The sequence below is a fragment of the Manis javanica genome, chromosome 13, assembly GCF_040802235.1.
Source record: "Manis javanica isolate MJ-LG chromosome 13, MJ_LKY, whole genome shotgun sequence".
Classification (NCBI taxonomy): Eukaryota; Metazoa; Chordata; class Mammalia; order Pholidota; family Manidae; genus Manis; species Manis javanica.
In genome coordinates this window covers 836,549-860,305 of record NC_133168.1, presented here as the reverse complement: position 1 = coordinate 860,305, position 23,757 = coordinate 836,549, and the positions used below count along the sequence as shown (strand labels likewise).

Here is a 23,757-nt window from a genome sequence, read left to right as displayed (position 1 = left end):
TCCTCGCAGCCGCAGGGCGGAGGCGGGCGGGACGGGCCCTGCGCGCCGGCGCCACGTTGCCGCCCCTTCCCACCCGGAGGCCGGGCGGTGGCGCACACCGTGCTCGACCCCCCCCCCAGCGGAGGCGCGCCCACGAGCTGAGCGCCTGCGAAGCCCGCCAGCCACGCGAGCGGCCCGGACGCACGCCTGCGCCCCACGCCCGGCTAGGCTCCCCGAGGGGCGCCCTGGAGGGCACCGACGGCCGCATCCGCCGGCCAACCGCCGCCCCAGACACCGCCCTCCCGCGGCCCCGCCCACACATGCCCCGCCCCCGGGCGTTCCCGCCGCACCTCCCGGCCCCGACCCCCGCGGGCCGCACGGCGCCGGGCCCGCCCCTGGGGCAGCGTGGGGGCGAGCGCAGGCCCCCGCCGCAGCGAGGCGGGCAGCTCCCCGCGCTGGTGCCGGCCGCGCCTCGGCGACGGTGACTGACGGGCGGCTGCAGCAATCGGCCGCAGGGGCGGGCCCTGGCGTCACGTCCGGCCCGCCGCGGAGCCGGGGTATATAAGGGCGGCGCGCACGCCGCGCCCTCGCTTCCACAGTATGGCCGGCGACATTAGCTAGCGCCCGCCCTGCTCGCTAACGGGGAAACAGCGGACTACAAGCCTGAACTGCATCTGCCTCTATTTCCAACAGACTTAACGTTCAACTTTCGCTCACACAAAAAAAGCCGGGAAGATTTTATTAACCCTTTTTTTAAAAAAAAGTTAATATAAAACTATAGCAGAAAAAAGGAACCTGAACTTTAGTAACACAGCTGGAACAGTCCGCGGCGGCGGCGAAGAGATTTAATTTAGTTGATTTTCTGTGGTTGTTGGTTGTTCGCTGGTCTCACGGTGATGGAAGCTGCACATTTTTTCGAAGGCACCGAGAAGCTGCTGGAGGTCTGGTTCTCCCGGCAGCACCCCGACGCGGGCCAAGGATCCGGGGACCTCCGCACCATCCCGAGGTGGGGCGCCGCCCGCCGGGCCGGGGCGGGGCCGGGGGCCCGGGCGGGGGAACGGCCGCGCCGCGCGGGCTGCCGTCGCCGCCGGCCGGGCGCTGCCGCGGGGAGGCGGGCGCCGCCGCGCGCTCGGGGGCGGCCGGGCCCGGCAGGTGTGGCCGAAGGCCCGAGTGAAGCGCGAGTCCGGGCCCGGAGGGAGGCGCGGGGGTCGGGCCCGCGCCCCACACCGGAACCCTTCCGGGGCGGCCGGGGGACGGCGGCCTGCGCCGCCGCGCGCCTCCAGCCCTTTGACCTTGGGCCGTGGAGCCTGTGACGGGGCGGCCCGGAGGCTGCAGGTCCTGGGGCCGCGGAGCCGGGCCGCGGGCGCCGCCGGGGCCTGGGCCGAGGCGGGCGGGGCGGCTACTCGCGGCAGAGCACGTGCTGGCCGGGGCGTCACGGGTCTCATTTCCAAGCCTGTGCGACACGTAAAATGTCGAGCGGGCCCTCAGGATTGCCAGGCTCGGCCCGCCGCGGTCCGGACCCGCATCCTGGGAGGCAGTGTGTCTCACAGAACCGGGAACCGGGCCTTCCCCGCATTTCGTAGGCGGGGGTCTCCCGGGTCCGGTGGCGCGCGTCCGGGGAGACCACGGACCGGATCGTCAGGCCAGAGCTGCTGAGCAGGGGCGGTCGTAGAAAAGGAGTAGCAGCGTTTTGTTCTGGTTATTCAAATGCTTTGAAGCTTTATTTGTAAGCACACGTGCTTGTAAAGGGAACAGGGTTTTTCCTCCCTGAGTTCTTGAGAGGAAAAAATACCAGGATTTTAAGCTTGGCTTTTTTTTTTTTTGGTTTGTTAAGGAGAGCTCCTTGACGCATAAAGCGAGAGACTTAGAGAAAGCAGCTTGCAACTACTTTCCCTTTGTACTTAAATCAGCTGAAATTGTCTAACTGCTTCAATGTGGCTCTTAAGATGATAGCAGAAGTTAAACCTTCGGGGACGTAATATTTTGTCGAGTTCATGTTTTAGTGCTGTGCATTTTGTGGACATGTAATGACTTTGTATTACTATTTTGAGAGAGTACTGCCACCTTTCAGTTGTTGTAGATAGAACAACAACTGAAAAGTTCATTGGATTTAACTCAGAGGTTCATCAGTGAGATTTTTCGTGACTTGCTGATAAGCACAAGGACGCACTGTGTGGGATTTAACAGGAGATTTTTAAAAATCTGAAAAAGTAGATGCTAGATAATACGTATCACTTAAAATCAGAGGTCTGGCCAGAGTAAATCATCGCCTCTGGTCTCTTGAGAGGTTGGGGCATGGGCCCCAGAGACCTTAAATGGATTACCAGTTATCCAGAAGACTAATGCATAATGAAGTGGCTAAGTTCATGGCCATTAGTAGTTTCCTCGTCTATAAAACAGACAATAACGGTACCTTACAGGGCAGCTGTGAGGATTACGTGGGGTACAGCACTTGAAGTGTGTGACACATAGTAGACGCTATAAATGTTGTGATTCTTTGTACTTAAGGGCAAAATCATCTGCTTTTCCTTTTAAAGCAAGAAGGCTGGAGAAGAAAGAATATTATTAAATTGTAATCTGAAAGGCTGCACGTTGGAGGTGCCCTAGCTATGTATTTCTATTCAAGTAGAGGAGATAAGTGTCACTGCAGTGTTGAGTGTCACCGAGGCTATCCTGCCTGGTGTGAGGTGATACCATTGTAGCTTTGGTTTGCGTTTCCCTGATGATTAGTGATGTGGAGCATCTTTTCGTATGCCTGTTGCTCATCTGTATTTCTTTGGAGAAGTGTCTGTTTAGGTCCTCCATTTTTTAAATAGTTTTTCGGTGTTGAGGTATATGCTTCATTTCGTTAATTTTTCCATGGAATAAGACGTTTTTAATAGCTTTCTTTTTATTTAGTGAGATAAAAGCTTGGAAGCCAGAAAGGCCTTGCTAAAGACATTTAAAAGGTAAATTATGTTACAAGAAAATAAATGGAAAGATTTTTATTTCCAACGTTGTTGCAAGAAGAAATAGAAAATCTAAGTAGTCCTATAAGCATTGCATAAGTTGAATTAGTCATTAGTCATCCCCATAAAGGAAACTCTAGTCCCACATGGTTTCACTGGAATATTCTTTATGACATTCAAGGCAGAAACAATTCTAACCTTCCCTACACATTCTAAGTAGACACTCGACCTCTTTTTGGAGCTTATGTAACTTTTGGTTTCAAACCCTGAATAACTGTGAAGATAACAGAACTTTTAAGCACTGCTTATGTGATTGAAAAACGGTATCACCACTTTGGAAAGTGGTTTGGCATAAGTTAAACATCTGTTGCCAGGCCACTCATGCATATTCGTGTAAAAGTCCTTGTATGAACATATTTCCCTACTCTCTTGAGTAAGTAAATACATAACAGCTTTATTTGTAGTCGCTCCCAAACTGGAATCAAATCTCTACTAACAGGCAAATGGATAACCAAAATGTGCCATAGCCATACAATAGAATACATAGTAATAAACAGGTGAACCATTAATGTTACATGCAACAAATAATTGTGCTGGAGTAAGTAAGTAAGCCCCACCAAAAGTACCACAAGATACCATTTTACAAATCTCCAGGAAATGCCTGATAATCTGACAGACAGGTGGCTGCTGAGGATGGGAGTAAGGGGAAAGGGCGAATTACGGAGGCCTGAGAGACCCTGGGGACAGGCTGATGGAGGTGGTCACTATTGTATGATGGTTTCACAGGTATATGTATGTCAGAAGTCTTGAAGATAAAATGTAAATGGAAAAGATTTGAATTTGAAGGTCTTCGCGATAGAGTAAAATGAATGGGTGTGTACCTCAAACAGAACCTGGTCATTTTTTGCGTAGTAAATTCATCTTTCCAGTGTCTGGATACCTTACTGGTAGAAATAGTGATCTAGTCATTGTTGGCATGTATGTTGTACTTCCTGCTACAAACCAAAAGATAATTCTGGTTGCTGTTCACATGTAAACTCCCTCTTCCATCCCATAGATGTAAACCTAGCAGTTAGCATCTGTACTGAGTAAACTTTGAGCATTATATGCCCCCAGATTGTACAGAATGAAAAGGAATGTGAATTTGGAAAGCTGCTAAAATGATCTTAGAGAAAAGCTGTTATCAAGTATAAGATCAGCGATATTTAGTTGGAAGCAGTGTGGGGTTTGAAGAATTTGTGATGAAAATTATTCCCAAGACTTGAACCAAGAGAACAACCATAGGGTCATTTGAAGGAAATATTCCAGCAGAGTTGGAGGAACTGGCAATTTGCCAGAGAAAATATATGATATAAAAAACTGGGCTATTAGTAGGACAGCTTATCTTCTGAATACAGCTATTTTGTTTTTCTGAAATTTTGTTGAAGCGTAACACAAAGTAATTTTAAGTACATCCTGAATTTTCAGACTGATCGTGTTCATGTAACCCGCATTCAGACCTAAGGAATGTAACTCCAGAAGTCTCCATTGTACTTTGCAATTACTATCCTCCCACCTTCTACCTGACCTCTAAAACACCATAGATGAGCTTTCCTTACTTTTGAACTTTGTATAACATGGGATCATTTAGTGTGCATTATGTGAGGCCTCCTATGGTCAACACTGAGGTTTTGTAGTTCACTTTCAAACTATGTAGTATTTTTTGTCAATATACCATAATTTTCCCACTCTACTGCTGTTAATGAGTATATAAGTAGTTTCCATTTTGCTAATACAAATATATTGCTATGAACACTGTTGTGTCTTAGTGAGCAATATGTATGCTTTGTTAGATATACATGTATAAACAGGAGTGGAATTGTTAAGTCATAGGGTGTGAATATATCCAGGATGAGGGTATTTCCCACCAAACTAATGGAGTAGAACATCGTTTCATTTCTTTACTCACCCTTTGGGTGGTATCTTCCATGAAATGCTTGTTCAAGTCTGCCTAGTTCTTTGGGGATGACTTCATTTTGTAGGAAATCTTTATTTATTTATATATTATGGATGAATTATTTCCAGTTTGTGTATCACAACAAATAAACTATGACTTCCCTTTTCATTCTACTAATGATATTTTCAGTTTAGAATTTTAATGTAGTCCAGTTGTCATTATTTTTCATTTAATAGTTAGCAGTTTTGAATTCTGTTTTTCTTTACTCATCCTGAGTTAATGAAAATGTTTGTTTTTCCCCTTAAATTTTGTTTTACTTTTCATGTTTGGATAGATCTGCATTCCATCTGGTATTGATTTTTTCTGTATGATATGAGGGAATAGAATACCCTTGAAGGAGAAAATTGGATCATCTTTCCAAGCTTTAACTCTCAAGTCCAGCTGGAACCCTCTACCTTAATGTTCACCTTTTCTCTTAAACATTTCCCACCCTCTATAGGCCAGTTACTAGAATTTACCTTGAGTGTAACCTAAATAAATTGCATGATACTGAGGATCTTTTTTACTCATTTTTCAAGGGAGACAAAAAGGACACTATGTAGTTTTTGTTTTGTTTTTTTCAAGAAGGAAATCCTGTCTGGTATTGCTTGCATTAAAGAATACTGGTTAACAATATGTTGGAGAAAAACAGCAGTCCGTGAATATCCAAATGAGTAAAGGAATAGGTGATATTCTAAGATGATGTGTTACACACTATATGTGAAGTTGAAATGTAAAAGGGGGAATAGTATTTTAGGTTTAATCTGCAGTTTTCTCTATAGATTTTTCAGATTTCAAAAGGACGTTGAAACCAGTAGCCACATATGATAATGTCATAGAGTTGCTGGACCAAACAGAAGCCTTTTATTCTATAAGAAAGGACAGGTATAGGGAGGGAGTCCATTAGAAAATAAACTGATGCGGAGGGGAAGTTAGTTTATTCTGATATTTAAGGACTATAAAACTGGCTTTCCTTTTTGCTTTAGAGTTCGCCTCAGACCTGAGCTTTCTTACTGATGATGTGGGTTCATATGGAAAATTGTAGTGGAGGAGAAGAGAGTATTTTTTAATTGTGGAAAGGTTAGAAAGAGGTGTTTTATGTTCACAGTTACATGAACGTATGAAAACTAGACTCTCTAATATTGGAAAAGACATTTAGAATTGGTGGGCTATAATGCTAATCTTTGTCCTTCGCTCAAATTTTGTAAGCTAAAATACAATTTTCAGTAAAGGATTGGGGCAGTTCCAAAGAGAGTAAATTACAGCTCAGTATTAACTTGCCCAGAACTCATGCCTTACTTGAATACATCATTGCACCGTATTGCAGTATCAGTAATTTACATTGAAGGAATTTTCAACCCATTGCCAAGAAACCTGTTAGCACAAATGTTTTTAAAGTAGAAAAGCTTCCTATTGAATTAAGCTTCTGTATTCCTTGTATCAGTTTCAAAAGTTTGAATTGCTATCTGCCAAATCACCCTTCTCAAAGATGTACACATTGGAAGTAATAATCAATTGAATGTAGGAATTGCACTGATGGTGATTTGAATTTTAGGTAAAAGTTTGAGAAAGAGAATTTGAATACTGTGATTATAACTATATAAGCAGTGGATTCTGAGGTTGATTTCTTCGAACAAAAGGGGAAGGTTGATTTCTTTGTGTATCTGAATTAACTGACCTGGGAAAGCACCCTCAGAATTTAACTTCTGGACAGCCCAGGCTTTATGGAAAAATCGTCTTACCTTATAGGATGCTTTTTGTTTTCAGAGGATGGTTTTTGATCCAAAGACTTACCTTGGATAAAGTGTAAAGGCCTGACTGGAATGTGGTAAGGAGAGTATGCAACGGTTTAGGCTTTTAGCTGATATCCCAGTTCAGAAAAACTTTGAATAGTTGTATGGCGTTGGATAAATTACTTGATAACCTGAACCACTGCTTTTTGCTTGAAGAAATATACTAGAGGAATCTGATCAGGGATGCCTTTTAAATGCAAGTTTCCAGGCAACCCTCTGCAGAGTGTCTGCATTCTGCTGGATCTTGAGGGTAGGATCCGGTCCCTCAGGTGTGCGTGACACCCTGCGCTGAAGGGTTTCTAAAGCCTGCCAGCAATATTCTGTTCCTTGGTCATTTTTTTATTGCAAACAGTATCTAACATTAAATTTACCACTTTAGCCATTTTTTAAGTGTGTAGTAGTAAGTATATTCATATTGTGCAACATATTTCAAATTTTTTCATCTTGCAAAACTGAGACTATGCCCGTTTAACACTAACTTCCCCTTTCCCTCCCTCCGTCCTCCAAAACCACCTTGATGATTTTGACTACTTCAAATACTTCATAGGAGGATATGAGCTCCTTATGTGAGAGGGATCGTGCAGTACCTGTCCTTTTGTGATGGCTTGTTTCACCCGGCATCACATCTGCAGGGTTCATCCATGTTGTAGCAGGTGGTAGGATTACCTTCAGGGGCAGATAATCCATTGAACATAAGTACCACGTTTTCTTCACCCATTAATCCCCTAGTGGACATTTGGGCTGCTTCCATCTCTTGACAGTTGTGCATAACAGTGAACACAGGGGTGTAAATACCCTTCCAGATCCTGTTCGGAATTCTTTTGGACATATACCTGGAGGTGGGGTTGCTGGACCGTATGGTAATAATGCTTTTTAAGTTTTTGAGGAATGTCCACACTGTGCTCTGTTTTCCATGATGGTGGCACCGTTACATTTTCACCAACAGTGCACCAGTGTTGAAAGTGCTCCACGTCCTTGCGGACACTTGTTCTTTTCTCCTAGTTTGGAGAGGAGGTGTCCCTAGTGGGCATGAGGCACTGGCTCCAGGTTTTGGTGGGCATTTCTTTGACATTTAGTTGCACATTTTTCATACGTTTATTGACCATTTGCTTATCATAGATTACTTTTGTTAGAGGAGTTCCTTATGTAGTCTGGAGATAGACCTCTTGTCAGGTATGATTTGCAGATAATTTCCCCCCATTCTTGAGATTGTCTTTTCACTCTGTTGATTGTTTTCTTATCATGCAAAAAGTTACTAAGATCGAGGTCCTTTCCATCCTTTTGCTATTGTTGTCTGTGCTGCTGGTCATATCCAAGAAAGCATTGCCAGATACAGTGTCCCAGAGCTTCTCCCTATTTTCTTATATTTTTTTAATAGTTTTAAATGTTAATTTAGGTCTGGAAGCAAGCACTTTAGTTTGTGTGTATGGTGTAGGGTAAGGGTCCACCTTCCTTTCTCATGAGGTGAGGATTACCCGTTTTTTCCCATCACCATTCTGTGACAGTAATGGCCTCCCTGTTGTTTGCACCTTTGTCCAAGATCATTAGACCTGAGGCGTTTACTTTCAAATTACTTTTTATGTTAAAAATGTAGTCAATATCCATTTTAAGCCTTGCCAAAGTAGAGGACATAGGATTCTTTTTTGTCATTTTAAGTATCTTTTCCCTTATAAATACTCTCAGATTTCCTTTAACAATCTTATGAAGGTTTCACATGAACAACATTGTGGTTTTAACATTCACCCATATTATCAAGTGACCCCACCCCACCCCATTGCACTCGCTGTCCATCAGTGTAGTAAGATGCTATAGAGTCACCACTTGTCTTTTCCTTGCTGTACTGCCTTCTCCGTGACCTTCCTATATTGTGTGTGCTAATCATAAAGCCCCTTAATCCCCTTCTCCCGCCCTCCCCACCCCCTTTCCCTTTGGTAACCGCTAGTCCCTTCTTGGAGTCTGAGTCTGCTGCTGTTTTGTTCTTCAGTTTTGCTTTGTTATACTCAAATGAGTGAAATCATTTTAGACCACCTTCTTTTAAGAAAACTTTTAAATATAGAATACGGCATGGCATTAATGTTTTTGCTTTTCTGCATAGTGACTAAAATTCAATCCATATACTGTCATTAGTAAAGAGCATGCTATTTCTGCAGGACATTTATCATGATCTAGGTGTGCCTAGGGTCCAAAAAAGTTTTATTTACAAGAGGGAGGCTTATTTTCCCCATAGAAATATGACAAAATAATTTGCTGAAATTCTCAGCTACTTTAGGATTGGTTTTCCAGCTTCTTTTTATGCACATGCATAGCCTTGTATTGACTACAGTTTTATGTCTCCTATTTCTCTTGCCCCTTGGTTTATTCTTTGAACATAGCAGTTCCCCTAAGTATATCTTTATAATCAGTTGGTTGATAGCCATCCAATAAGTCTTAAAGCAATTGCTTTCTATCATACTGTGACTTTGCAAAATCCTACTTGAGGGTTTCTTTGAGGTGGGGAAGAGTTTGGCTGCAGAATCTATTAACTAATGATCAGTGAGTGCACGAGCATTCTGATTGCCATCAAGATAGAGTGAGCAGGTTTGACTCTTTTTCTCTTACAAATGTAACTTGAAAACCCTGGATAGAATGCATGGATCAGCTATCTGAGGATTAGAAGTAAAGGGTAATAGGTGAGTTGAAGAAGGACACCAAAACTACAACTACCATGGAAACAGCTGTGATTTCCTGTTGCTTTTTTTCCTGGGCATCTCCTGGGATGGCCTCAAGCTGCCAGGAACCTGGAAGTGCTCACTGGGCACAGACAAAATGCTGCAAGAGAGACCCTCTTTTTGTGGTTGCAGAGAAGGATGGCGGCGAGGGGCGGGGCTGTTTGGGTCAGAGAGTGAAGAGAGCCCTTGTTTCGTATTTTTTTCTCCTGTTCTGCCTGCAGCTCAGGCGGTCTGTAGCAGTGACGGCAAGGCAGATGCCTAAAATGCTGTAAGGAAGGGGGGACCCTTCTTGACCAGAGGCACTGTCTCCAGAGCGAAGGATGTCAGAGTGATCCCTGCTTCTTTTGTGCCTCTCCTCTCCTCATTTGGCCCCAGTGGGGGAGACCTTCAGAGACAGCCTGCTGCGGAGTGGAAAACTAAAGCCTTGTTTTTCTAGCCAGAGGACCAGGAATGGGGGCTTCTTGTCCCTGAGCCAGGAGTTGTCAGGGAGGCTAAGGAAAAGAAGAGTGGTGAGGAAGGTGATCCCGTAAAGATTTAGAACACAGCTGAAGCAAGCGCTCGAATGGATCCGATGCTAAGAACTAAGCAGCATTTCAAAGGCCTTTTCATACGTTTATTGACCATTTGCTTATCAAAGATTACTTTTGTTAGAGGGGTTCCTTATGTAGTCTGGAGATAGACCTCTTGTCAGGTCTCCCCTCCCCCGAACGCTGACCTCAGTGGGCCCCACGGAAGCGGGAAGCACCAGAATCCCATGACAGAGGCTTTCGTGACTGAAGGGAGACCATAGCCTGACCCACAGAAGTTGGATAAGAACTTAAAGACAGAACTTAGTGACCATTTGCCAGTAACCACTTCAATTGCCTGCTAATACGATTTTTTAATTTTTAAGAATTTTACGGTTTTTAAACTATCAGCATTAGATTTAAAAATCCCATTAAATCATAGGGTTCAAATGAGATTTAAAGTTCTATAACATGATCAAAATGTCCAGGGTGCACTCATAAATTACTTCACCTGTGAACAACCAGGAAATTCTTGACGTCTCCCAAAGGAAAAGACAGTCAACAGATACCATGTGTGCCAGTCACTAAAACTTATATTCGAAGTGGGTATTTTTATTATTTACCTTTATCATCTATCTGTATTTGAATTCTTCTTGTCAAGTAGGGGAATTCTGTGTGCATTAGGTAATTTAATCTCATTAGTCATGTGGAATAGGTTTTATTACCCACCAGTTAAGTGACCAAGCCACCAGAATCAATGTGATCACCACGAACGTCACAAGCAGCAGCAGCAGCCTCCACTGGAGCCCTGTGCTTCCCTTTAGGTCTGCTCGAGCCTTTGTGCATTAACAGCATATTATTTGTGGAGTTGAAATACTGTGGGTTCTGAAATGTTTGCACGTTAGTGAACTTTGTGAGTTTTAGAAAGCAATATGAAACTCAAAGCTGCTACTTGGCACCCTGAAATACAAGGATTAAAACAGTCTTTAAGTTTGTGTCACTCAGAACTGGGTCTTAATGGTAACTTTTTTCCTTCCCTAAACAAATTGTGCCACTTAAAAAAAAACTAAATGCAAAAAAATGGCCAGTTTTATTTTATAAAACCAGTTATTAGCAACTTTTAAAAAGAAGGCTAGTAGTTAAGCTCTTCTTAAAAATTGCTTGGTAAAGGCATGGCTCATGGGCTCTTATGATTAGCTAATAAGCACACGTTTGTTTTTCAGGTGGGTCTCAGAGCTGTTCAGTTAATTAATTGGCCTACTTTAGGAAGTACTGCCTTCTGTTATATTCATACAGTTGCCTGTTATAGTAACAGTTGTTTGAGCAAAGTGATGAAACAGGTACAGAATTCTAGCAGGATTGATGGGTGGTGTGGTGTGTTTTAATAGAAAAGAATGAAACCCTGGGTTTTGTGCTGGCTGTGCTCTTGAAGATTTCTCTTATAGGATCTTAACTGGATAAGAAAACTTTAGCCATAATACACCATTTATTTAGGGTTAGAAGGAGAACCTATTAAATACTAAATACTAAGAACTTAAAAAATATTTCAAGCCTTTAATGTGGAAAATTGAAGCTGTTCCGTGTTACCTTCCTGTTCACAGTGGCACTTCCTTAGGTGTACTGCAGACTTCATTGACATGGTTGAAACGGGCTTTCTGATCCTGTTAGCATATATCGCTCCCAAGATCTGAATGGGTGTGCTTGTGCTGTAAATTACCAGCCGGTGGCATTTTTCACTTCTTTGACAGTGCTTCTAGACTTCAGACACCACTAGATACTGTGAGTGGCTGCCAGTTTGATCACAGAAAATATAAGCAGGTTCTAAAATAGCACCAGCTTACTGTGTCAGGCTTTTAAATCTACCATGAGGGAAAGGGTGTTTTTCAGACTGTAATTCATATACTGAGGTTAAAAATCTGAGAATTTGATGGGTATGAAAAAGCATCTCATTTTAACTTGCATTTCTTTAATAATTTACTGTTGAGAGGTAATGACAGTCCTTTGTTTACTGGCTTTTTAAATTTCTCTGTACGTGGTTTATTCACATTATTCTATTAGTCTTTTTTATATCATTAAATGTGTCCCATTTTATTTGGTGGGGCCGTCACTTTTGGAAAGAGACTAGATGTTGGTATTTATAAGACAAGCTGGAACAAGAATGTGGTGACATGGAAAGTATGTATAGCCTTAATCAGGAAAACTTAAGTGTGAGAGCTTTGTAATTTTTATGAGTAGGCAAATACTGTTAGGAATTAATCATCCTTTTTTCTGGTTAAATAATAGATCCGAGTGGGACATACTTTTGAAGGATGTGCAATGTTCAATCATAAGTGTGACAAAAACTGACAAGCAGGAAGCTTATGTACTCAGGTGAGTCCTGCCACACAGGTGTCACTAGCTAACCCATTTCCGTGTGAATCATACTTACATGGAACAGTAAGTTGTTCCTCTGGATCTTAGTTCTGTACATGTTTTTACTTTACTATTAAAAATACAGTGTAAAATAAAACGTCAATTTGAGGTGTCCCTAGGCAGTATATTTTGAAGTCTCACCCGACAGCTCTCCACGGTGCTGCGGATCTGCCCCCTGGTAGTTAGCAGGGAGTGGCTGTAAAGCAGGGCGGGATGGCACTGGGCCTCCCCCCGCAGCCCCAGAGGCAGCCCTTCCTCCTTAGCGTGGGCCCCTCAGTCTCAAGATGGGAGGTTCGCAGAAGCCACTTTGCTTGTGCAGGTCAGGCTGTGTGAGAAGGAAGCCTCGTGGCCGCTCTGCAGGGCAGAGCTGACGTAATCAGTAAAACGTCAAATTCTTACGTCACGGTGGGCCTTGGGGCTCTTGGACGACTCCGGCACACACTCCTTACTGAGCATGATGGACAGGCACAGATGTCTGTCAAACACTCATGTGCCAGGCCCTAGGGATATAATGATGAGCAAAAACATTCCTTTCCTCATGAAGCTTGCTCGCTCGCTCTCGTCACCAAAATGTGACCACCGAAACAGGTGGTAGGGGATGAGGCAGAGTCTCAGGATAGGTGAGATGGGGAGGAAAGCTTAGTGGCAGCAGAGGGTTTGGGTAATGAGTTCATACAACTCATGCCTGTCTCAAGACCTGTTTCCGTGGGGTTCCTGAGCTTTGAACTCACGTTCCTGTAATAGGACGGGAAGGTCACTGTAGCACATCATTTGCTTCCTTGGGACCTTAACATTTAAAACTACTGAAGCGTTCTCTCTTACTTACCAACTTTACATCTCCCTGTATGGCCCCGGAAGATGACTGGTTAGCCAGAGACAGGTAAGATTCCTCAGGGGAGGAACAACCTAAGACAGGCACAGTCGCAGGGGGGCCATCAGGTGAGAAATTGGGGATCAACAGAGGTGAGGCTTAGAACCTCACCCCCTCCCCCCTGTTTTGAGAGAAATCTTCTACATCCATGGATGTATTACTGCCCTTGTCTAGCTTGGATTAACACATAGTCTACAGGCACACACCTGATCATCTACATTTGCTCTCTTACAACACTAAACTATGTTTTCTACCTTTATCTTACATCTACCTACCAGTTCAGCATTTTATTAAAAAAATAATAATAATAATAAAGGGAGAAATGTGGGATTCACATAAAAATCAAATGAATATTCATATTTGACCTGATTGTTTATAGTTCATAATGCGTGATCAAAACCAAAAGTTTCTGTGATGACTGCCCTTGTACTGTTCACCATGTAAGAACTTAATTCACTATGTAAGAATTTGTTCACCATGTAAGAACTTGTTCGTTATGCTTCAGAAGACCGGAGACTGATGAGAATTAGGCTTGGGGTGGATTAATGGTTGTGCATTGAGTCCCCTATACAGAATTTTATTGTTGTTAACAACCATTTGGTCAATAAATATGAGAGATGCCCTCTCAAAAAAAAAAAAAAACTACTGAAGTGTGCGTTGTAAAAGATAGTCCAGTAATTGATTGCGTCTCAACAGTGCATAAACATGGTCCTAACAGTGTCCCTTTTTCGCCTGCAGTGAGAGTAGCATGTTTGTCTCCAAGAGACGTTTCATTTTGAAGACATGTGGTACCACCCTCTTGCTGAAAGCGCTGGTTCCTCTTTTGAAACTTGCTAGGGATTACAGTGGGTTTGACTCGATTCAAGTAAGTGGTCCAAAAACACCATTTAATCCTCTCTGGTCCTAAACGATAGGGTTCTGTGATATGCCTGGCATATTTGTGTAGGTACTGCTTCCAGTGAAATGGGTAATGATCCTCCTACCATGAGAAAATGCTAGGTTTTTTTGCTCAAGACAACAGAAAATAGGAAGGATGCAGAGAATGAATTAAAACTCAAATGGGAGAAAGAAATGAAGAAACCAGACACTTAAAATAGTTAACTGCTTAGTATAGTTCCTATGAATGGTAGAGAAACTAAGGCAAGAAGGGAAAGCAAGAAAAATTATCCAGACTTCATAGAGAGTAACCATCAGTATTGAGTGACATTCTGATAGCACTCAGGAACTAAAGTGTTTTAGGGCATCATTGTTCTGATGAGTAGATGTTGATTTTTAATACTCCATTTAATTAGGGTTAAGAACAGCTTGTCATTAGGACCTAAAACAGTTCTTGTTAATTACGGATCCCAAAAGAAATGGAGAGCGTTATGTTCGTAGTTTGGGGATCACACTTACTCTTTAGAGAATAAATGACACGGTTCTACCATGGGCTTTGCTTATATGCCTGTGTAAAAGCTCCAGAAGTAAGCATTGGACCTCGTCCCTATGACCCTTCACCATCAGGGTAGGCGTCCAATTTCTGGAAACACATTGACCCAGTCCCATCCTGATGCTCTGCTGGCCCCTCTCCACACCTTAGAAACCGTTGCTCGGTGTACCAGTAACTCCTGGGGGTCGTTCTGGAACCTTTGCTCTCAACACAGTAGCCTTCATGTTCATTTTTCAGCCAGCAGACAACTACACACCCATTGAGCATATTAAAGGGAAAACATGCTAAATGTTAGAGGGGAAAATATTTGTAGGGAAGAATACTTGTGGAGGTAGTTTTGATTTTGTACACATTATGTAGAAAATAGCTGGTTAGGAAGGGTGATAGAATTCTTTGTATGACATCTGTGTTTGCTTGTTTGCTTTGTTTTTAGAGCTTCTTTTATTCTCGAAAGAATTTCATGAAGCCTTCTCACCAAGGGTACCCACACCGGAATTTCCAGGAAGAAATAGAGTTTCTTAATGCAATTTTCCCAAGTAAGTTTAATATAATTGGAGCCTGTTTGCTTAAGAGGGTATATCCTCTCAGATCTGAATTATATATATACACGTATTTAAAGCATATGTATGCAAATGTAACACTATATAGTTGCATGTATCGGTGTAGCTGAATGTAAATTTTTATAGTGTGTGTATGCACCTCAGGTCAGTATTTGTTGAAATGATGGAAAAAGGAAATCAGAGAGTCGATCACCTGCCAGAGGGAGTGGCCATCTTCATCTGGCCAGTCGCTCAGAGTGGTCGTGAAGACCATGGTCCCTCCATCTAGGAAAATGTCCAGTGACCTCAGAAAACCCATGCGGAGACAACTGGTCCATGTTAAGAACACATTGTCCAGGATATATTCAGGAACTGGGTTGGCACAGTGAGATCCTAGTGTTCAACCAAATTGGCAGGGTTTTCTTCATCCGTTTACTAAACTTTCATTTATTGACCTTGCTTTTTGAGCCTTCAGGTCAGGGAACTAAAGATTATCTACCACCCTTTTATCCTAGACAACATTGGAAACCTAGAATGACTTAATAACGTCCCAAAGTCAAAGGCATGATTTAAAAAGAAAATGTGATCTTCCCCCATCTCCATTCTTAACTTAATCAACCAATACGAAATTACACTAGACTTGTAGAGAATGCTGAGTATAAATTAATGTGAATATCTACCAGTTTTGTTAATTCAGTGTGTTGAGTGAGGCTTTGAAATAATGTGGAAAGGATGTATTATATAAAATGACTTGTATTTACTTGAGAGTGTAGATAACGGGTGAGCAAATCCGATTTCCTTGTGGAGTCAGGGAAGAGTGGGCTGTACTTCTCTGAGCACTGCACAGACCACCTCCCTGGCAGAAGTGTCTCTAAATGACAGCCAGCAAAATATTTCCCTCAAAAGGGCCGGGGACATGCTGCCTTGCTGTGCATCCACCAGGTACTTAGATTTCCCTTCATGGTACCATTTCTGGTTGGAGGCGAGCAGTGTCATTCTAGTTCCTGGAAGGGTGGAAGAAGCCATCCTGTCAAACGGATCTGTTAAATTCATTCAACTTTTTCCTCATTCAACAGATGGAGCAGCATATTGTATGGGACGTATGAATTCTGACTGTTGGTATGTTGGACACAGTTTTGTGGATTTTTTGGTTCCATATAAAATGCATTTTAAACTGCTAGTTGCCACTTCTAGAAACAGCTCTTCACCCCTGTGCCAGGTACTTGTACACTCTGGATTTCCCAGAGAGCCGGGCCACCAGCCAGCCGGACCAAACCCTGGAAGTCCTGATGAGCGAGCTCGACCCGGCAGTCATGGGCCAGTTCCGCGCGAGAGACGGTGTTACCGCGAAGGACGTCACTCGTGAGAGTGGGATTCGTGACCTGATACCAGGTTCTGTCATTGACGCCACGCTGTTCAACCCTTGTGGGTATTCGATGAACGGAATGAAATCGGATGTAAGCTATGATACCTTGCTTAATGATTATTTAAATATTTAAGTGTTCCCTTTTCCATCATTAACGCAAAACTGTTTCTCTAAGGGAACTTACTGGACTATTCACATCACTCCAGAACCAGAATTCTCCTATGTCAGCTTTGAAACAAACTTAAGTCAGACCTCCTACGATGACCTGATCAGGAAAGTTGTAGAAGTCTTCAAGCCAGGAAAATTTGTGACCACCCTGTTTGTAAACCAGGTAATTTGTTCTGTTGTTGGCAATAAAATCTGACAGGAAATAGGGGATGTGAGCATTTCGTCAGCTGCCTTCTGAGACGGTGCGTGTTAACCGAGTGCCCGGTGGGCTGGCTGAGGCTCTGGGTAGAGACGCTTCATGTGTCGCATTAGACCGCAGCAGTCCCTGTTTTCTGTCTACGCCTGATGGGCTCCTCCCATCCTCACATCCCCGCTGACAGGCCTGCCATGGGGTTGCACAGGTTGTCCCACTCCTCCAGCTCATAGGAAGCAACTAAAATAACGAGTGCCACGGTGTCATTAAGATAAAAGATAGAAGTACTTACTGCATGACTTTTGTTGAAAATACTTCTGTAGATGGAAGAACTAATGGTTGCTTTAAATTTTTCCACAGAGTTCTAAATGTCGCACCGTGCTTTCTTCGTCCCAGAAGATGGAAGGTTTTAAACGTGTTGATTGTCAGAGTGCTATGTTCAATGATTACAATTTTGTTTTCACCAGTTTCGCTAAGAAGCAGCAGCAGAGTTGATTAAGAAAAATGAAGAAAAGACGCAAAAAGAAAACACACATAAAAGGTGGTGCTGCCATTTAGATACTGATACCAGGGGCCCTGCTTTCCATAAACACCACCTTGTAGCTCCAGGAAGCTCTGGATGGAACAGTAGTGTGATCATTTTGAGTCGTGCGCATCACTGTCCAGGAGCTAGGCTAGGTATCTTCCATGCATGCTCTCTCCTGTGTTTAGCTGCCCTCCACCACTCTCGCTGTGAAATTGAAGTGCATGTAGAAAAAACCTCTTACTGTATGAAACTTTACAACACCTGTGAAAACAGTTCCATTTGGTTTGCACACAGTGTAATGTTTCTCCAGGTATCATCCAAAATTCCCCACAGACAAGGCTTTTGTCCTCATCAAGTATGGGCCTCAGCCTGACCATCTGGGACTGTTCTTTGCTGCCAGAATCTTACATCCAGTTACCTCCACTTTCTTATTCTCTACTCATAGTATTAAAATCAATTTCTACTTCATACAGACGTTTCTGCAACAGCAATTACACTTTCCTTCCACGAGTGAGTCCTCTAGATAATGACTATGGCCGTCACTTGGTGCATTAGCGCTTCAACAGCGCTGTGTCCTTGCTTGTATTGCTTGTTTTTGTTTCTCACCATGGTGTTGCCCTCCACCCCCACCCCCAATAAAGCAGTACCCTGTTACATTGTGGGTTTGCACTACTCTCAGAGCCCAGAGTGGGAATGGGAGTGGACCTCGTGCTTCCAAGGTGAAGGGAGTCTGTCCTTCCACTGGCACAGGCTGTTTTTGGAAGATCCTGACAGATGGAGTTGATTGTCAAGGAAGACACACAGATTGATACTGAGGTGTGCTGGCAGAATGCATGGAAACCACATGCCTCTGCTCCCCGTTAGAGACCCGCTTTTCACAAGTACCAGGCCCTCACTAACTAGCTAAGCAGTAATAGAAAAGAATCTTTACCACTGTTTATTAGGGGATGTAAGATATTCAGTAAGTCAAGGCAGCTCAAATGTTCGCCTAGTGTTGACTTTGGCGACCGTGTCCGCCAGTGACGCCCCACAGCTTTGGCTTCGAGGGGACGCGGCATCTGCCGCCTTGGGGCCTGAAGCACTTTCACTGTGATGCCCGTACTCCGACTTCCCGTTTCCTGCTCCTGTTCGTGACCATGGTCTCATAGAGTCAAGGGGTACTGCTCAGAAAAACAACTATTCAGCCTGTCAGACATACACAGTAAGCAGATGCCATCCGTAAAACTACAAAATACAGGCTTTCAAGAGTTGGCATCTTTAGTTGCATTTGCAAATACTGTGAGATGTAAAACGGCAAGGTGACTAAGTTTTATATTTCTTGTCCTTGCAAAATTTTTTTTATTCTGGATTGATACAGCAGTGTTTTTGGTTCCTTCCGTATTTACAAATGAAATACTTTTTTTAGTGTTTCTAAACATAAAATCTACTTGGTTTGAAATCAAGTGGTCGGAACACTTCAGCCTTTTATTTTAAGCACGTTGATCCAGAGTTTCATTGAAGAAGCTTTCACTCAGTGGGTCGGGTCGGTTCTGTATTGGCGCTCGGCACCTCATGGCCGGTGCTGTCAGGACCAACCTGCGCTCAGAAGTGGTTTTGACCTTGAACAGCGTTCTCGTGGATTGAATAACCCTTAATGGCTTGAGGTCTAGTTTTTTTTTCTAGTAGATTTAAGATACCTATCTAATGTTGGAAAACAAAAATTTGAATGGAACAAAGCCTAGAAAAATGAAAACCATAGATTGGATAGTAATCTAAATAGATCCTAGTATGTATGACGGAGGAGGGAGAATTTTGGTGCCATTGATTTCTCTTCATGGTGTTGGACTTTAAATCACTTGAAATGTGTTTCTGTACCACAGTTTAAGCTTCAATAAAAGTTTGCTTAATTCAGCATCTAGTGATATTCAGAAGGTGTTTTGTTGATGTATTTTTTAAATAGTATACATGACCAAATACTAGGCATCTGAAGTTTTTATAATTGAGGAAATCAATATTTAATACAATTTTTTTGGTAAGATTTGAAAATTGTGAAAAGATTTTAAGCTCTTGGGAGAATAATTTATACTCAGATTTAAAAATTTATTCGTTAGCAGCCTCATAACTGAAGCACAAATGAAATATTTGGGCTATGCTAGGATGTGACCGAGTGGAAAGGCCAAGTAGTAGGGGTGACTGTGCCTTTGTGAGTTTGGATTCAGGAAGTGAAAAGTGTGAGGGTGGCACGTCCAGCATTTGCTGGAGGAGCCCTGGTGGGGCGCGGAGGGGCAGCCCGGAAGTCGCCTGTGTCCGAGCAAAGGTGGAGCCTGGTCGTTTGCCCTGCAGCTGCATACCTGTCTCACCGTTTACTTGCCAGAATTTAAACTCTTCAGGCTCAGTAGCTACAGTTAGCTGAGAATGATATTAAAATGTATATCCAGGTCGGTCTTTCTTAGAATAAGCTTATAAGAGAATATTTTCCAAAATCTGAATAAAAAAGGAAATGGTTTATCCTAGAATAAGCAAGATGTTGTATTATGTGTGTAATAAGATGCAGCTCCTCTCCTAGGAACAGGTGAGTTTGGGGGACACTGATGAGCAGTCGTCGTGTCACCTGATCAGATTCAGGTACCTTGATGGTGAATGTGATACTACACTGTGGACGGTAGTGTCCTAGCCAGGTAACTGCCACCGATTCACTGATTCCTGGGTCCCCACCTTCCAGCTCTACGTTCTTCGTCCGTCTGCCCTTCCTGCTACTGCTCTGGAGTGCATCCCTCCCTTCAGGCTCTACAAGCAGCCCTCCGCCGGGATTCCTACTACTGACCACGTCTCCCTCAAAACCCACTGGTCTGTCCCTAGTTCTCCTTCCACTTGCCTTTACTCCTAAGTACAATTCTGGGAAACTTCAGCCACAGCCACTTACACATCCTCTCTAGGCTGTGAAGCACAGCAGCCACTGCAGGGTCGGTGCTTCTGCCAGTTAGTTCACAACAGACCAGAGTCCCCTCTGCACCCCGGACCTTCCTAGAAACTGGGCCACATAGTATAAGCTCACACAGTGCTTTTATTTAGTAAAAAGTTTTGAGAGGTTGAACCGTGTATTTCTTACTGTTGAGTAGCACTCCATTGTATGAATGTACGACATTGATCCATTCTCTTGTTAATGAACATTTTATTGGTTTCCACTTTGGGATGGTATGAATAAAGCTGCTATGAACATTCACATGGAAGTGTTAGGCTTCTGGGTCTGTAGTGTCCTGTTTAAATGGGCACTTCTCTGATGACATGTTCTTGTGTGTTCATTGGCCATTAGTAAGTTTGGGATTCAGGTTGGCTTTCTGTTACTGGTACGTGGGACTTTATTTGCCTACAGATAGACGCTTTCTCCCAGTCTGTCCTGCCTCTTCATTTTTCTAGTAGTGTTTTGACAAGAAGTCCTTTTTTTTTCGTCTTGTTTGTTAGCTTTTTAAGTAGCTCTCTGTCTCAATAAATCTGCCAGCCCCCTGTTGTGACTGTTTTCTTATAAAAGACTTTTTGGGGTTCTGCATCCTTTCATCTCGTTCTTACGCGTGGTACAGAGGTGGGGGGGGTGGGGGGGTTCTCACGGACTTGGGTCTGTGTGCCCTCTGGAGTCCCTGCTGGGTAGCGGCGCCCTTCAGACCCTGCTGGCCCTGTAATGGAGGCCTTTTCGCCTGTCTGACTTCCATTTCCTTGTATTTCTGTGTAAATATTAAATAAGCCTGTTGTGTAAATTTCTATTTTTAAGCCTGGTGGGGTCATGATTTCTTAGGATTGGGTTGAATCCATTTGTCATCTTTAATTTTTCTCAGCAGTGTTTGGTATGATTTTGATGAGTATTTTCGGTTTCTCAATGCTGATGTAAATGGAATTCATTTTTTCCAATTGCAAATTTATAGATGAACAATTAAAGTTTCTTATATCATGAGACCTTGTTAAGCTCCCTGTTTTTATATTTTCCCAATTGCACCAGTCAGGACTCTGAGTCCACGTGGGGTCGGGGACCCCCAGTGGGTGGCGTTCCGCTTGGGGCTGGGCGTGGGCATTGGAGTGCGTGCACCCTTGGGTTTTGGGTTTTGTTCCCTTGGGGCTTTGGTTGGCCATTATCCTCGCCTTCTATTAAGGGCATATTCGTTGCCCCAGGAAGGAAGGAAACAGCCCGTTGGTTTTATGTGGATGCCCTTACGTAGTGTGTTTATAGTTGCCTCTATTTTTCTCATGGGTGTTCTGGTCAGATACCCCGGCTTGTCTCGTAGACAGGGTACTACTGTTCCTGTCCTGAGGGACTCTAGTAATGAACCTTAGCTAACGGCGGGCTACCAGACGCTGGGGGCAGAAATGTCTTGTTGAAGTGACTGCTGAGGTTGCAGAAGCAGAAGTGAAAAGAGACTGGATTCGAACTTGGGCTCATTTTTTTCCTACGTAGTTGCTCAGCTCTCTCTCAGTAGGTCTCCCTCCACACCCGTCTAAAACCTGGGGCCCAGTTCTCTCCCTTGCCCGCCGTGCAGGTGAAGAGGTGAGCCCTTACCTCTGACAGCGCATCCGCTTCTTTTGGGTTTAGCTTTAGTATTTTAATAGTAGGGGGCGTCGAGGTGAGCTCTGGAAGTTACAAAAGCCGCCCCTTCATCAGCCTGATGGTGTCTGGGACCCTGGTGCTCCAAGCATGTGCACAGCATCTCCTGCTCTACAAATTTTCCCAGCCAACCTGGCCATTTTGCAGGGAATCAAAGCCTGCAAAAAAAGGAGCAATAATGAAGTCTTAATTTTGGTGTGGCATCATGAAATACCAATTTAAATGATAGCCTGGAAAATAGGTCCAAGGGAGGAGAATCTGGCAATGCATTTTTACCTTGAAACTTCAGAATGCGTGTGTACATACATAAAGCCATACACAAAGTCACGTAGAGACATCAAACACGGGAACTGGTTAATCTGGATACTGCAGTTACATTGAATTTTTAAAGGTGCTGTGTTCACTAGGTCAAACTACATGAACATTTAGTTAAAAATACTGAATTAAATGCAGCTCATAGTGCTAGATGGGGAGAAGATAAAAATGAACAAGGCATAATCACCCCTGCGAGCGTCTCTAGTAGGGGATGACAGTGAGAGGGCAGAGGTCTGCCTCAGCAGGAGTCCGCCTGCTGGGGAGGCTGGGAGGTTTAAAGGCAGAGGTCCTCCTGGAGCCGCAGCTGTGGGGCCCACGAAAGCAGCCGAGGACATGGCACCTTGCAAAGGTGACAGTGTTTGACTGCTCCAGTCTCCAGTTAGGTGGGGGATGCTGAGCTAGGGGACGTGGTTCCTACGGTGGCAGAGGGCATGGGGCTTAAGTCTGACCTCCCCCCCCCCACCTACTGGGACCTTCCTCCTGGTGTGTGGATGGAGTGGGGCCGGAGGTTCAGGCACGGCCAGCGGTGCTCACGGAGACCAAGTCTACACGGAAAACTCCCAGCGGTTTTCCGTGGCAGCTGGGGCAGATCTAGAAGTGTTTCTCAAACTTTTTACATGAAGTACCAATTTTTATTTTCAATCTGTCACAGACTGATGACTGTAAACTGCAGTAAGTCAGTTACTGTGAAAATGAATTGTTGAGAAGATAAACAGCCTGTTTTTTAATTTAGGTGACATAATTGCCAAGTAATTCACAGCTGGAAAACCTGGCCTGGGTGCTCTGTACCTGCTTGTGAACTGGGGCGTTTGGGCCTGACAGTCAGCAGACACTGACTTGGAACTTCGTGAACTTAGGATGTAGAAACCATGGCCTGGTGGGGACAGAGGAGACCTGAGGATCGTTGACGGCGTGTGGCAGTGGCGCCGCCCTGGTGAGCGTTCAGGCGGCACGGGTGCTGCCCTTCATGCGGGTCACTCGTTTAGGTTCAGAAAGCAGTTGCGTGCTGGGACTCCTGTTCTGAGGGCGTGAACTTGGCTACGCCAAAATAACTCAGGTACTTTTTTTTTCTTTTATTAAGGTATGTTTGATATACAGTCTTACGAAGGCTTCACATGAAGAAACAATGTGGTTCCTACATTTACCCATATTATCAAGTCCCCACCCACACCCCAGTGCAGTCACTGTCCATCAGTGCAGCAGGGTGCCACAGATCCACTGTGTGCCTTCTCTGCTGCTCTGTTCTCCCCATGACCCCCCACACCACGTGTACTGAACATAATACCCCTCCGTCCCCTTCTCCCTCCCCACTCCTGCCCTTTGGTAACCACAGGTTCGTTCTTGGAGTCTCTGTAACTCAGGTACTTTTTACAAGTTTTAATTAGACATTTATTGTTGAACTCCACGTGAAGTGGGTGTCAGTGTGACAGGACTCCCTAGAAGAAAAGGCGCTCGGGTA

The 23,757-nt window shown here is 44.0% G+C and overlaps 1 protein-coding gene across 2 annotated transcripts; it reads left to right on the top strand.

Moving 5' to 3' along the window:
* Positions 1–556: 556 nt before the first annotated feature.
* On the top strand, positions 557–19,306 carry AMD1 (adenosylmethionine decarboxylase 1). Of its 2 annotated transcripts, none has more exons than XM_073220779.1 (8): positions 557–985; positions 12,193–12,279; positions 13,931–14,057; positions 15,055–15,157; positions 16,237–16,279; positions 16,380–16,617; positions 16,702–16,857; positions 17,248–19,306. In XM_073220779.1, exons 1-8 carry the CDS (start codon positions 876–878, stop codon positions 17,380–17,382), a joined length of 999 nt encoding a protein of 332 aa, XP_073076880.1. In that variant the 5' UTR covers positions 557–875; the 3' UTR covers positions 17,383–19,306. The 2 variants fall into 2 exon arrangements, with proteins under 2 accessions (XP_073076880.1, XP_073076881.1); XM_073220780.1 differs by lacking the exon at positions 557–985 and adding an exon at positions 1,965–2,927.
* Positions 19,307–23,757: the final 4,451 nt, after the last annotated feature.

What these genes read in the sequence shown, in the direction of transcription:
- AMD1 (XM_073220779.1), top strand. Translation starts at nt 876, where the DNA reads ATGGAAGCTGCACATTTTTTCGAAGGCACCGAGAAGCTGCTGGAGGTC. An exon ending in TGAACGGAATGAAATCGGAT is followed by an intron (nt 16,618 to 16,701) that starts GTAAGCTATGAT and finishes TGTTTCTCTAAG; the next exon opens with GGAACTTACTGGACTATTCA. An exon ending in CCACCCTGTTTGTAAACCAG is followed by an intron (nt 16,858 to 17,247) that starts GTAATTTGTTCT and finishes ATTTTTCCACAG; the next exon opens with AGTTCTAAATGTCGCACCGT.